Source organism: Rhinatrema bivittatum, chromosome 15, assembly GCF_901001135.1.
Source record: "Rhinatrema bivittatum chromosome 15, aRhiBiv1.1, whole genome shotgun sequence".
Taxonomy (NCBI): domain Eukaryota; kingdom Metazoa; phylum Chordata; class Amphibia; order Gymnophiona; family Rhinatrematidae; genus Rhinatrema; species Rhinatrema bivittatum.
In genome coordinates, this window is record NC_042629.1 from 76,886,832 (window position 1) to 76,901,626 (window position 14,795).

Here is a 14,795-nt window from a genome sequence, read left to right on the forward strand (position 1 = left end):
CTGGAATGCATCTCCAGGCCCTGCGCCACCTAATGACATTAAAACAGTGCCAGGGTCTCCGCAGAGGCCACAGAGGCAGAGAATGAGAAGGGCCCAAGTCCTTCTGAACAGCAGGATTCCTACAGGCCACCTTCACTCTGGGAACCAGATTCACATCACTTTTGGCATGATCATCTTAGCAAAGTAATGAAAGAACGATTCAGATAAAAAGGGGAACATTGTACATTTACAAATAGTAGTAATAAGGATATGGCCCAGTTCTGGTGCTGATCAGATTGGCAAGAGACAATATATCTTGCTGCTGTGGCTGCAGTCTCTCCTGTTTTCCCCAAGGATTATACTGAGCTAGACTTTTTTCTTTCTTGTTTTGGCCACCGTACTCTGTAGTCCTAAAACAAAAGCATGCCTATAAATCCCAGAATGCTTAGCCTGTCCTGCAAACCCAGAACCCAGCAATGCTGGAAACTATGTTAGATGACAACATGTGGACTTCCTGCAGTGATCGTGCGCCAAACCAGTGCCAGCCCGTGTGCAAACTCATCAGAGCCGAGCCCGGATCAGTAAAGAGCTGCTCACCCCACAATGCAAGGCGGCTGGAAAGGTGCAGCTCCCTGCTGAGAGGGGCAGCCCGCAGCACTCATAACACGAAAGCATGGGTGGCAGGGGGAATCTTACGTGGCTTCCGGAAACACCAAAACAGAAAAAGCGAGGTTAAGCAGGGCACCCCCGCCTGCAGTCAGAGAGCACAGGCAGCTGCGGCGCACCCTCCCACCTAAGCCAGGCAGCCCCACCATCCTGACGCGTACAAGCTCCTTCCTGGCTGCTTGTTTAAAAAAACAACACGTTTTACAGTAAAGCAGCTGGAGCGGCCAGTGATGGCAGCAGGGTTGGACGAGGTAACGCACCCCTGCCCCAGCTGGGTGGGCAGCAGGGGGCACCAGGGACCCCACAGCCCACACCTCAATGCCGGGCACGTCCCACACAGGAGCAGCCGCGTGGACCGTTAGCCAGATCGAGGGGTGAAAGCGGTGAGAACCAGCCCTACATGAAGAGGACTTTCTATATCATAACAAACCCGCAGGCAGTGCCCCTCAATCTTCAGGACAAATCCCCTCGCCACTCCCCCCCCCCTCTAGAAGTGCTGCAATTAGCAGAATCAGGAAGGGGGGCTTGGCAGAGAGACCTGGGCTGATGGCAGAGCAGCTCCCACCCCCAGTGGCTGCGGCGGGGGGGGGGGGGGGGGGGAATGAGTCACTAGGCTGTCGGGTGGGTGGGCAGCCCTGGAGAAGCAGCTGGCACGAGCTCTCCTCCCCAGGGAGAGGGGGCAGCTGGGGCTCCCCCAGGCCTCAGCTTTGCTCTGTGCTCAGCGCCTTCACGGACCCTCCCAGTGATGCAGGCGGTGGGGACAGGAAGTGGGAGCCTTTACTTCCTGGCGCACAATCAGTCCATGGTGCTGAGAGGGTAAATGGCACAGGCTTGTGCTATGATCTGTTTTAAAAGATCTTCCCTTCTAATGCAATCGTGTCACGCCTTGCTGGGAAGCAGTGCTGCTCACGGGGCGTCCCCACGCCACATGCCCTAGCAATGCCCCAGCGCTGGGCTTCCTCCTGCTATCTCGGGGTTTACTGCGCAACGTCATAAGGCAAGTCAAGCTTCATTTACAGCTAAGGTTCTCGTTTTGTTCCAAAGAAAACAAGATGAAGAGAAAGGGAGCAGGTACGTGAGAGGAAGAGCAACAGAAGTGCAGACAGAGGTAACAGAAACCAGCTGCAGATTCCTTGGCAATGAACTGGAGTTTGTGGCTGCAGCCTTCCCAGCTCCTCCAGTTTCTTGTTACTGCTGGGAGTCAGCAGGATCAGAGGCATCCCGGCCACTCTCCGGCTACTGCCTGGGAAGGGGTGAGAGGGGGTGTGCTGGGGCTGTAAGGAGGCTCCAATGCACAAACTTTAGGCCAATTTTTAAAGCAAAAGCCCTCAGGTTGTTTCTAGTTTTAACTGAAGAGGTGCAACGTGTGAGCAGGCAGAAAGCAGGATTGCAGGAAGGCCTCTTTAACGCTGCGGCACATTGCAGCTGACTTTACCTGGATACATTTGCACCTTTGGAGCGGAGCAGCTCAGTTTGTGAAGGAAGAGGATTTGGGTATAAAAGTTAGTGCAGGAAAGCATAAATCTGCTGCTGGATCAGCCCTGCTGGCATCCTTTGAGTCCTTAGCGCAAACAGCCAAGGAAGGGAGAAGTGTTTGTATAAGGAGGTGCGAGTCCTGACAAAACAGAACATAATCGCTTACTTAGATAATTCAAGTGCCGCCCAGCTTTATAACCTGGCAGTCACCTGAGACGACTGGCGGGCAGGATCTAGAGAAAACCACCCAGCCCAGGGAGGGCATCCAGGTGTGTAAAGGCAGCCCAGTGCCTCCATTCATTAGCCCAGCTTGGCACACCTCGGAAGAGGGCTCCCAGCGGGCTGACTGCCTCCTCTGACAGGCCACAAACACACTCCTGAGTCTAAAGCACCGAGGCACCGAACGTGGAGCAGTGCCAGTGCAAGATTGTCTAGTAAAACCCAGAAAATGTTAGCCTAGGATCCTGCAACTATACAGCAAAACCCCCAGGAACTTACCCTGCGCTCCCAGTCCCTGTCCTTATTATACAGCAGGAGCCCCCAGGAGCCCAGGCCCTGCCCTTCTTATACAGCAAGAGCCCAGTCCCTGCCCTTCTTATACAGCAGGAGCCCAGTCCCTGCCCTTCTTATACAGCAGGAGCCCAGTCCCTGCCCTTCTTATACAGCAAGAGCCCAGTCCCTGTCCTTATTATACAGCAGGAGCCCAGTCCCTGCCCTTCTTATACAGCAGGAGCCCAGTCCCTGTCCTTATTATACAGCAGGAGCCCAGTCCCTGCCCTTCTTATACAGCAAGAGCCCAGTCCCTGTCCTTATTATACAGCAGGAGTCCAGTCCCTGCCCTTCTTATACAGCAGGAGCCCAGTCCCTGCCCTTCTTATACAGCAGGAGCCCAGTCCCTGCCCTTCTTATACAGTAGGAGCCCAGTCCCTGCCCTTCTTATACAGCGGGAGCCCAGTCCCTGCCCTTCTTATACAGCGGGAGCCCAGTCCCTGCCCTTCTTATACAGCGGGAGCCCAGTCCCTGCCCTTCTTATACAGCGGGAGCCCAGTCCCTGCCCTTCTTATACAGCAGGAGACCAGTCCCTGCCCTTCTTATACAGCAAGAGCCCAGTCCCTGTCCTTATTATACAGCAGGAGCCCCCAGAGCCCAGGCCCTGCCCTTCTTATACAGCAGGAGCCCAGGCCCTGCCCTTCTTATACAGCAAGAGCCCAGTCCCTGTCCTTATTATACAGCAGGAGCCCAGTCCCTGTCCTTATTATACAGCAGGAGCCCCCAGGAGCCCAGTCCCTGCCCTTCTTATACAGCAGGAGCCCAGTCCCTGTCCTTATTATACAGCAGGAGCCCAGTCCCTGTCCTTATTATACAGCAGGAGCCCAGTCCCTGTCCTTATTATACAGCAGGAGCCCAGTCCCTGCCCTTCTTAAACAGCAGGAGCCCAGTCCCTGTCCTTCTTATACAGCAGGAGACCAGTCCCTGCCCTTCTTATACAGCAGGAGACCAGTCCCTGCCCTTCTTAAACAGCAGGAGCCCAGTCCCTGTCCTTCTTAAACAGCAGGAGCCCAGTCCCTGTCCTTCTTAAACAGCAGGAGCCCCCAGGAGCCCAGGCCCTGTCCTTATTATACAGCAGGAGCCCAATCCCTGCCCTTATTATACAGCAGGAGCCCAGGCCCTGTCCTTATTATACAGCAGGAGCCCTAAAGTAGTTCTTCTGAGGTTCCAAGCAGTTTGGAGGGGCAGAGCTGTGCAGTGTTATACAGAGGGATGTGGCGTGCAGCGTCAGCCAGGCCATCACAGTCCTGGGGTAGGGTGGGGGCCTAATATCATGCAATGGCGACACCTAGTGGCTGGATTTAGGACCCACAATTGGAGGGGTCCCCAAGACAGGAGTAAAAGATAATTGGGAGGGGATAAAACCCCCAGGTGGCTGGGAATGAAGGTTGCGACTGAGCTGGTAACGAGTCGAGTCCCCAGAAGGAAAGCCCAGGGGGGCGCCCGTTTCTGCAACACTGAATATTTAAGCAGAAGGAAGGAAGAGTTCTCTGCGAGCCCCCCCGAGTATCTTCTGTACTCAGTGCCTGGGGGTCCGAGGGGCTGTGTGCATGGGAGGAGAGCTGCACTGCTAATGGAGACGGAGCGTGCGCTGTGGGGGGGTCACAGGCCCCCGAGCTGGGAGCAGACCCCCAAATGCTTTTACTGCACTTAATTGTTGGCTGTTTTTTTATGTTGAATTTGTAAAGCGATTGGCCTGGCACGGAATATAAGTGCGTGTGTTTGTGTGTGCGTGTGCGTGTGTATATGTGTGTGCGCGTGCGTGTATATGTGCGCGTGCGTGTATATGTGCGCGTGCGTGTATATGTGTGTATGTGTGTATATGTGTGTATATGTGTATGTGTATATGTGTGTGTGTGTGTATATGTGTGTGTGTGTATGTGTGTGTGTACGTGTGTGTGTGTGTGCGTGTGTGTATGTGTGCGTGTGTGTGCGTGTGTGTATGTGTGTGCGCGTGCATGTGTATGCGTGTGTATGTGTGTGCGCGTGCATGTGTATGTGTGTGTATGTGTGTGTGCGTGCGTGTATGTGTGTGTATATGTGTGTGTATGTATGTGTGCGTGTATGTGTGTATATGTGTGTGTGTATGTATGTGTGCGTGCGTGTATGTGTGTATATGTGTGTGTATATGTGTGTGTGTATGTGTATGTGTGTGTGTGCGCATGTGTGTGTGTATATGTGTATGTGTGTGTGTATATGTGTATGTGTATGTGCATATGTGTATGTGTATGTGCGTGTGTATGTGCATGTGTGTATATGTGTATGTGTGTGTATATGTGTATGTGTATATGTGTATGTGTATGTGCGTGTGTGTATATGTGTATGTGTGTGTATATGTGTATGTGTATATGTGTATGTGTATGTGCGTGTGTATGTGCGTGTGTGTATATGTGTATGTGTGTGTATATGTGTATGTGTATATGTGTGTGTGTATGTGCGTGTGTGTATATGTGTGTATGTGCGTGTGTGTATATGTGTGTATGTGTGTATGTGTGTATATGTGTATGTGTGTGTGTGTGCGTGTGTGGGGGGGGGGGATTTATTTCCCCGTCAGGACACTTGCACTGGGCGTGACTGCCAGGATTAGCTCGGCGCTCCCCATGCCTGTTGCTGACTTCGGGCATTATCTGCCATTACCTTGGCAACACAGCAGCAGCTTGCAGGGAGCCCAGGAGGCCAACAGAAGTGAAATGTGCTCCCAGCCCTGCCCTACCCCACGCTCATCCTGGCTCTAGCGCAGAAGCAGCCCGGCAGGTCACTTCCAGTCCCCGGAAGCGAAGCACAGCTGCTGCCCTGCAGACTCGCCAGAACTGCAGCCGCTGCCAAGTTTCTGCTTCTGTGGATTAACCCCACAGAGCTGAGCAGAGAATTCGTCTGTGGGAGCTCTGTGCCAGCCCCCCCATGGCACACCAGGGTCTGCCTAGGGGCTGCCAGCATCCCATGGGCACCTGACAGCAAGCAAAATACCTGAAGCAGATCTGAAGATGATTAATGTTACACGAGTGCTTAGGTAAGATTTCTAAGCTCAATAGAACAGGAACTCTCTCTTATATGTAATTGTTATGCCCAATCATTTTCAGTTTTTACTTTATTTTTCCTGACAATTTCAATATTATAACAAAAAAATATATCAGTAGAAAAGGGACTGTTGTAACTAACAGGAGAAGAACTGGTGGAAAAGCCATTTTTGCAATGATACTGCAGAAAAAAGAAAAAGTAAAAGGTGCAAACTAAAAGCTCCCCAGAAAGAAGGAGTAATCTGACATGGGGGAGTCTCGCACTGCACGGAGCTTGCAGAGAGTCCAGCACATCCTCCAACAGGCGCCAAGAGCCAAGAGAAATCTGTGCTTCTGTAAAAACATCCCAGCAAAAGGACAGGGGAGGGAGAGAGGGAGCCTGCAAGCCAGGGTCAGGGGAGGAGCGAGCGAGGATGCCCCGAGGGCAGCGCCATGCTCAGGCTGACTCACCAGAGAGGGTGCAGGTGGCTGCTGGGATACTGAGGAGGAGGAGGAGGAGTGCTAAGTGCCAGACACAACGCAGCACAGGCATCTGTCAGGCAGTGCACAGCCTGCCAGGCCTGGAGAGGAAGGCAGCAGGGCTGGGCAGACGGGGAGAGATTGAGAGCAGGCAGAGAGGCCCCTGCCCCGAGGAAGGACTGGGACCTGCCAAGCTGCAGCAAGTTACCTGCCCTGACTTCTTCTCATACGGGGGATTTCCTCCGCAAATTCCTGAGTTCTAATCCCAGTTCGGCATCAAAAGGCTCTTCTACCTAAACTGAAGTTATTTTAACTCCCTGCAGCAGTCTGTCCACCTGCACTAAGGGATCCTGCAGGGCTCCTGCTCCCAGCTGGGGAGAGCCCTCATCACACCTCCCTCTTACATCCCTGACCTACCCCCACCCTCCCACTGTCCACAGATTGAGAGTCAGGCGCTTCTCAGCCCGGGCTGTTCCACAATCCCCCTCCCCCTCCCACACACACACACACCCCTCCCTCGGACTCTTCCACAAAGTCCCCCCACACCCCCCCCAGGCAGTCCCCCCTCCCACACACACACACCCCCAGGCTCTTCCACAGAGTCCTCCCTCCCCCCCCCCGGACTCTTCCACAGAGTCCCCCCTCCCACACACCCCCCTCCCCGGGCTCTTCCACAGTTCCCCCTCCCCCCCCCCCCCGGACTCTTCCACAAAGTCCCCCCACACCCCCCCCCAGGCAGTCCCCCCTCCCACACACACACACCCCCAGGCTCTTCCACAGAGTCCTCCCTCCCCCCCCCCCCCCGGACTCTTCCACAGAGTCCCCCCTCCCACACCCCCCCCTCCCCGGGCTCTTCCACAGTTCCCCCTCCCCCCCCGGGTTTTGCATTGGGTTCTGTACCTCTCTCCCTCCCCCCTCCTGATTTACCCCCTAACACACACAGACACTCACACATGAGCTCTGCCATCAGATTGGCTTGTGAGCATCGCCCAGGTCCACCATTCCCTGAAGCAAGTGCAAAGGCTTCTGTTGGATGCGCGCGGTTAGCAAACAGTTACAAAGTCCAATTCCACCACTGGGTTAGGAAAGTCACGGAACGAATTATCAGATTTGCCAAGGAGAGCCTAACAGATCCCGCCTGACCTCTAGGCTGCTGGTGACCCTGCACCGGTCCCTAATGTGTGTGGTGAGCGTCAGCAGGGGCCACAGAGATGGGAATGGCTTCCCTGCCTGCCCCGCACTCTGCGTCTGCTCTTGGAAATGCAAAGACTGAGTGTGAGTGAGCTCCTAGCTCTGCTCAGCTGGGGCCATCCTCACCTCGGCATGGACTGCCCAGCGAGGCGCAGGAGCTGCAGAAGGTCACAGCGGTTGTAGGTGCTGGTACAGGGTCATGCCCCTCAGGGGCCTGCAGCTGCCAACTCCCAACCTCCGAGGGCAGGGGGAATCTTTCCCACATCTGAAGCCCCAAATATTGCAGAGCCCCTGAGAAGGGGCAGTAACAGTGTCTCCCGGGCAAGATGCAATTTCCTTTTCAAATCAATTCTCCTAATCACACAAAGCCCTGCAGTTAATTCCCTCCCCCAGACCTCGGACCGGAGTGGGAAGCACTGACCCTAGCAATGCCCAGCGTCACAGGGGCACAGACTGGGAGGGATCTGTGTCCGAGCTCCGCCACTCCAAGTACACTGACCGGAGAAGACCGCAGGAAACATCCACGCTACATTTCTATCCCTGAGGGGGGGTTTTAACTCGTGATGTAATAAGCAAATGAGATGCATAGCACACAAAAGTTAAAAATGTTATAGTAGCTCAGTGCTGAAAGGCAATAAATAATAAAAAATAAAACGCCCTACAATGGGAACAAAGCAGCTTGGAAGTTAACTTATTGGTTAGGGGTGGAAATTGAACTGGCTGCCCTGATCACTGAATGGAAAGACTGGAGGGTCCCTAATCCCATCCTGAGGCAGAGGCCAGAGATCCCCACGCTCCAGTACCTGCTCTGTAGAGCTTACACTTACCCAGCCTAGTTACCCCCGGGGAGGGAAAGCTAAGTTAGAGCGTGGGAGGGGGGGGGCCCAGATTAAGAGACCCCAGGTCTGTGGGTGGCAGATTCTTTAAACCCCAGCAGACAACTAAACTTACGTAAGGAAGTGATCTAACGCTACAAGCATTCTCCGCCTCAGGAAATGCAAGGGGTGCCACAGCAGGGACATGCAAATGAAAGCCTGCTAGATGTCAGTGTGTGGCCTGTGGAAAGCAGAGCCCCATGGCCCAGGACACTAAGGAAGCGCAGTGCTTCTCCCCTCGGGAGACTGAGGAAGCGCAGTGCTTCTCCCCTCGGGAGAGACTGAGGAAGCGCAGTGCTGCTCCCCTCGGGAGACTGAGGAAGCGCAGTGCTTCTCCCCTCGGGAGACTGAGGAAGCGCAGTGCTTCTCCCCTCGGGAGACTGAGGAAGCGCAGTGCTTCTCCCCTCGGGACACTGAGGAAGCGCAGTGCTTCTCCCCTCGGGACACTGAGGAAGCGCAGTGCTTCTCCCCTCGGGACACTGAGGAAGCGCAGTGCTCCTCCCCTCGGGACACTGAGGAAGCGCAGTGCTTCTCCCCTCGGGAGACTGAGGAAGCGCAGTGCTTCTCCCCTCGGGAGACTGAGGAAGCGCAGTGCTTCTCCCCTCGGGAGACTGAGGAAGCGCAGTGCTTCTCCCCTCGGGACACTGAGGAAGCGCAGTGCTTCTCCCCTCGGGAGACTGAGGAAGCGCAGTGCTTCTCCCCTCGGGACACTGAGGAAGCGCAGTGCTTCTCCCCTCGGGAGACTGAGGAAGCGCAGTGCTTCTCCCCTCGGGACACTGAGGAAGCGCAGTGCTTCTCCCCTCGGGAGACTGAGGAAGCGCAGTGCTTCTCCCCTCGGGAGACTGAGGAAGCGCAGTGCTTCTCCCCTCGGGAGACTGAGGAAGCGCAGTGCTTCTCCCCTCGGGACACTGAGGAAGCGCAGTGCTTCTCCCCTCGGGAGACTGAGGAAGCGCAGTGCTTCTCCCCTCGGGAGACTGAGGAAGCGCAGTGCTTCTCCCCTCGGGAGACTGAGGAAGCGCAGTGCTTCTCCCCTCGGGAGACTGAGGAAGCGCAGTGCTTCTCCCCTCGGGACACTGAGGAAGCGCAGTGCTTCTCCCCTCAGGCCTGCCCTTCCTTCAGCAGGGGGAACCATGCAGTGTTCAGGGCCGCAAGGGGGTCTTGTCCCCAGAAATCAACAACCAGCAAGGAAGAATCCCAAGTTTTGGACACCTTCAGAATGGGAGCCCCTCGGCACTGCAGCATGGGACGCTGCCCAGGACGGGGCCAGCTGCTGCCAGTGATCAGAAGCACTGGGAGCTTCCTGCTGTATTCTGGGAGGGAATCTGCAGAGCAGACTTGCACTGGATCTCTGCAGGCTGCCTGGCTCCCAGTGCACATGGGGGAGCACGTTATTGCCCCCTCTCCCTTCCTGGCTTTTCTGAAACCCCTTCAGCATGTACTTTGCCAGCTATAACGCAGATTTAAGAACATAAAAAACTGTGATACTGGGTCAGACCAAGGGTCCATCAAGCCCAGCATCCTGTTTCCAACAGTGGCCAATCCAAGTCACAAGAACCTGGCAATTACCCAAACAGAAGATCCCATGCTACTGCTGCAATTAATAGCAGTGGCTATTCCCTAAGTAAACTTGATTAATAGCCGTTAATGGACTTCTCCTCCAAGAACTTATCCAAACCTTTTTTGAGCCCAGCTACACTAACTGCACTAACCACGTCTTCTGGCAACAAATTCCAGAGCTTTATTGTGCGTTGAGTGAAAAAGAAATTTCTCTGATTAGTCTTAAATGTGCTACTTGCTAACTTCATGGAGTGCCCCCTAGTCCTTCTATTATCCAAAAGAGTAAACAACAGATTCACATTTACCCCATTTACATTTATGATTTTAATCACCTCTATCATATCCCCCCTCAGTTAACTGTCAAGCCGATTCAATAAAGTCTGCGGGAGAGCTGGCGCTCCGAGGCGAGCGCCCGTGCTCCCGACATGACACGCGCCCAGGCCCCTCTCTTGGCTGCGTGATTCTTTATTTAAATTTGGGCCCGCGCTAATAAGGAGGCTGTCAGCGGGTTCGACAGCCAACACTTAATTTTACCGGCGTTGGTTGTCGAACCCACTGACAGCTATGGGTTCGGAAAACGGACGCTGGCAAAGTTGAGCGTCCGTCTTCCGACCCGCAGGCAGAATTTTTTTTTTAATAAGTTTATTTTATTTTTTTATTTTTGGGGCCTCCAACTTAATATCGCGTTTTCCATGCGCTATCACCCCTTGCAGTATAAGGGGTAACAATAGCGCGTCAAAAACGTGCGGCCAAACGGGGGCTAAACGGTGTGGTGCGCTGGATATCGGCTAAACGGGGGCCAAATGGGGGCTAAACGGTGTGGTGCGCTGGATATCGGCTAAATGGGGGCTAAACGGGGGCCAAACGGGGGCTAAATGGTGCGGTGCGCTGGATATCGGCTAAACGGGGGCCAAACGGGGGCTAAATGGTGTGGTGCGCTGGATATCGGCTAAACGGGGGCCAAACGGGGGCCAAATGGGGGCTAAACGGTGTGGTGCGCTGGATATCGGCTAAATGGGGGCTAAACGGGGGCCAAACGGGGGCTAAATGGTGCGGTGCGCTGGATATCGGCTAAACGGGGGCCAAACGGGGGCTAAATGGTGTGGTGCGCTGGATATCGGCTAAACGGGGGCCAAACGGGGGCCAAACGGGGGCTAAATGGTGCGGTGCGCTGGATATCGGCCTGCAAGGAAGCAATAAGCAGAAGCTTTGACTTTCAAACCCTAACCTATGCATTTTTTTTTTTTTTTTTGAAAGGTGCAACCTGCCCACCCTCCCCCAACCATGGATGTCCCCGTTCAGGAGCTGCGGACAGAAAGGCTACAAGGGTCTTCCCTAGAAAGTGGCAGCTGGGTTAGTCTGGGAGAGGAGTCAGCAGAAGTCAAACTCAGGGAAGGCCAAGGGCTCCCTCCTCCATTTCCAAACATTTAAGGTCCAGCCCATTAGCAGCCGCCTCGCTGAAGGCTCTGGCTAGATTCACTTCTGCATGGGTTTGGATAAATGTCTGCATTTTCTGTTTACTCAGCCGGGCCGGTATCTGGTAAAAACCGGTCTGGGGTGCTGTTTTGTTTTCTCTTGGGGGGGGGGGGTGTATTCTGTTTAGCTGTGACGGGGGGGGGGGGGGGGGGGTGTATTCTGTTTAGCTGTGACGGGGGGGGGGGGGGGGTGTATTCTGTTTAGCTGTGACGGGGGGGGGGGGGGGTGTATTCTGTTTAGCTGTGACGGGGGGGGGGGGGGTGTATTCTGTTTAGCTGTGACGGGGGGGGGGGGGGGGGGTGTATTCTGTTTAGCTGTGACCTGCAGCAGATGTTCATCTTTTCTGTAATCGTGGGCAATGAGAGATGCTAAATGATAAGCTCTCAGCCCAGTCTGCATAACCTTTACTACTTGATGTGGCCACTCTCTTCCTAGCCAAAGCACCGCCGCAGAAGCCCAGTGCTGCACCCAGAATCTCCCCTTCTCTATTTTGGGAGGGAGCCCTCCTACCCATTTCCTGATTAGTTTAATAATTGTGATCTCTTAATTGTGCTGGTTGAGCTGTGGAGGAGTCTGAGACGTCAGCCTGAAGCTGGAAAGGCCCAGCTAGAACGGACGCAGATTCAAATCCTACCCTGGCATTCAAGCCTGCAGGTATCCGGTAGTAAAGTTGTCACAGCCACTCCTAGGTGGCCACGGGCCAATAACGCAGCCACTGCCAGCAAGCCCGGTCTGGGGAGAGTCCAAAAGGGAATAAAAAGCCCGGGCAGGAGAGAGGCTGGAGCCGGGGGTTAGGGGCACTGCCGGCCTTAATCAGAAAGGAAGCCCCTGGCCTGCAATGAATTCAGTCGGAAAGCGGCGGAGAGGCGCAGCTCTTACCACGGGCGAGGAGATCCGGCACCCGGGGCAGTCACAGATCGGGGGGTGCACCTGCAGGATCCCTTTCGACATCAGCGTCTTCAAACTTTTGCCTGCCGAGAGAAGAGGAGGCTTCAGGGCGGCTGCCAGCGAGCCCCGGGCACTGGCCCACAGCCCTGCCAGCCCTTCCGCTCATGCGAGCCGCAGCCGGGCGAGCGAGCAGGATCCTCCTCCCCCAGCTCCCTCCCCCTTACACGGCAGCTGCAGAGAGTCCTCCTCCTCCTCCTCCTCCCCACCCTCGCTCGCTGCAGCGACAAGTCCGCGCAACGCCCCCTACCCCGACTACTGCCCCCGTGCAAGACATGCGCACCCCCGAGTATCGCTCCCGTGCAACAACCCGATCTCTGCCCCCGTGCAACAGCCCCGGACACCCCGATCTCTGCCCCCGTGCAACAGCCCCGGACACCCCGATCTCTGTCCCCGTGCAACAGCCCCGGACACCCCGATCTCTGCCCCCGTGCAACAGCCCACATACCCCGATCTCTGCCCCCCGTGCAACAGCCCCGGACACCCCGATCTCTGCCCCCGTGCAACAGCCCCGGACACCCCGATCTCTGCCACGTGGCAACAGCCCCGGACACCCCGATCTCTGCCACGTGCAAGAGCCCACATACCCCGATCTCTGCCCCCCGTGCAACAGCCCGGACACCCCGATCTCTGCCCCCGTGCAACAGCCCCGGACACCCCGATCTCTGCCACGTGCAACAGCCCCGGACACCCCGATCTCTGCCACGTGCAAGAGCCCACATACCCCGATCTCTGCCCCCGTGCAACAGCCCCGGACACCCCGATCTCTGCCCCCGTGCAACAGCCCCGGACACCCCGATCTCTGCCACGTGCAAGAGCCCAAAACCACTGTGGTTTCTGCCCCCGTGCAACAGCTCCACATATCCCTATTTCTGCCCCCGTGTAATAGCCCCGGACACCCCGATCCCTGCCCCCGGCCTCCCTACCCTTGTGGCGGATGCTGCGCTTCCAGTCTTTGGCCGTCTCCCGGCCGCTGACGAACTGGAACTCGTTGGGGGTGAGCCACTCGCCCCGGTGGCGGATGGACGGCCCCTTGCTGCCCTGGCACAGCTTGTGGATGTAGAGCAGCGCCTTGTTGTCGCCGCACTCCACCTCCAGGCAGGGCTCGCCGCTCTCCAGGAAGGGCTGGAAGTCGGGCACGGAGGGGAAGCGCTCGGCCAGCAGCAGCTCCTCGGGGTAGGGCAGGAGGGGGCGGAAGGCGGGCGGCTGCGGGCTCACCACGGGCAGGTAGCCGGGCAGGCGGAAGGCGCCCAGGGCCAGCTCGTCGCGCTCCTTCTTGACGGCCGGCATGGCCGGCGGGGCTGGCGCTCGGACCCCGCACGCTTTGCCGCCGCCGCCGCCGCTTCTCCAACTTGGCCCATTTAAACAGCACAGGCGGCAGCGGGCGCCGCCGGCAGAGGGGGGGGCGCGACGGCCGACGAGCGGCGCCCAGCGCCAGCGCCCCGCACCTTGCTGCGCGCGGCACAGCCCGGGCTCCGCGGCCGCGGAGCGCGCCCGACCCTGCCCAGGGGCCCCCACGCCAGCGCCGTCCTCCCGCTGGGAGGCCCTCCCGCCACCGCTGGCAGCAGAGGCGATGGGGGGTGAGAGAGAGGCAGGGAGATGCTTCTTAGGACGAAGTGCAACAGCGGCAAGGAAGAAAGGCACTGAAAGCAGATTTGTAAAGTCAGAAAAACTATTGCAGAAGCGGGGCTTGGGATTTATCTTCCAGCTTCTTCTAGAGAGTCGGACAAGAGCCAGGCCAGCGCTTCCCTCCTAGGTAGGAGCAGAGGAGGCTGCGAGCACCCCTTTAGGGAAACTTTCGGGGGGGGGGGGGGGGACTTAGGAGGCCCCCTCCTGTCTTTACAAAGATGCAGGAAAGCCATGGAGAGCTGGGCACACGGTAGCTGAGATACAGTTATTGGGCCCACAATCCATGCAGGAAGGTCCGGATGGAAAGAAAGAGGATGAGTGGCAGTACCTCTAAAAATATATATTAAAGCAAGAGCAGTGCAGTGCTGAGGAGAGGAGGAAGGGGCCTGGTGGGGTAATCTGGAAAGAGAGAACATAACATCCATTTCTACTGCGGTGATTTAATGGAGGAGAGGCACAGAAGCACCAGTGCTAGGGGCATCCCAGCACAGGACTCTGTGTACAGGAGGGGGTGAGAGCGGGGATCACTGGCTCTAGGGTGAGAGCGGGGATCACTGGCTCTAGGGTGAGATCACTGGCTCTAGCGTGAGAGCGGGGATCACTGGCTCTAGGATGAGATCACTGGCTCTAGCGTGAGAGCGGGGATCACTGGCTCTAGGGTGAGAGCGGGGATCACTGGCTCTAGGGTGAGAGCACTGGCTCTAGAGTGAGAGCGGGGATCACTGGCTCTAGGGTGAGAGCGGGGATCACTGGCTCTAGGGTGAGAGCACTGGCTCTAGAGTGAGAGCGGGGATCACTGGCTCTTGGGTGAGAGCGGGGATCACTGGCTCTAGGGTGAGATCACTGGATCTAGGATGAGAGCAGGGATCACTGGCTCTAGGGTGAGATCACTGGCTCTAGGGTGAGAGCGGGGATCACTGGCTCTAGGGTGAGAGCGGGGATCACTGGCTCTAGGGTGAGATCACTGGATCTAGGG

The 14,795-nt window shown here is 56.4% G+C and overlaps 1 protein-coding gene across 1 annotated transcript in view; it reads right to left on the minus strand.

The window, feature by feature from the left end:
- Nucleotides 1-13,667, minus strand: part of SAMD11 (sterile alpha motif domain containing 11) — a 55,194-nt gene extending 41,527 nt beyond the window's left edge. The window contains exons 1-2 of the mRNA XM_029579230.1: nt 13,117-13,667; nt 12,125-12,216 (exon numbers count right to left, since the gene is read on the minus strand). Of these exons, the coding sequence (XP_029435090.1) occupies nt 12,125-12,216; nt 13,117-13,480 (456 nt within the window). The 5' untranslated portion in view covers nt 13,481-13,667. The remainder of the gene's footprint in view (nt 1-12,124; nt 12,217-13,116) is intronic.
- Nucleotides 13,668-14,795: the final 1,128 nt, after the last annotated feature.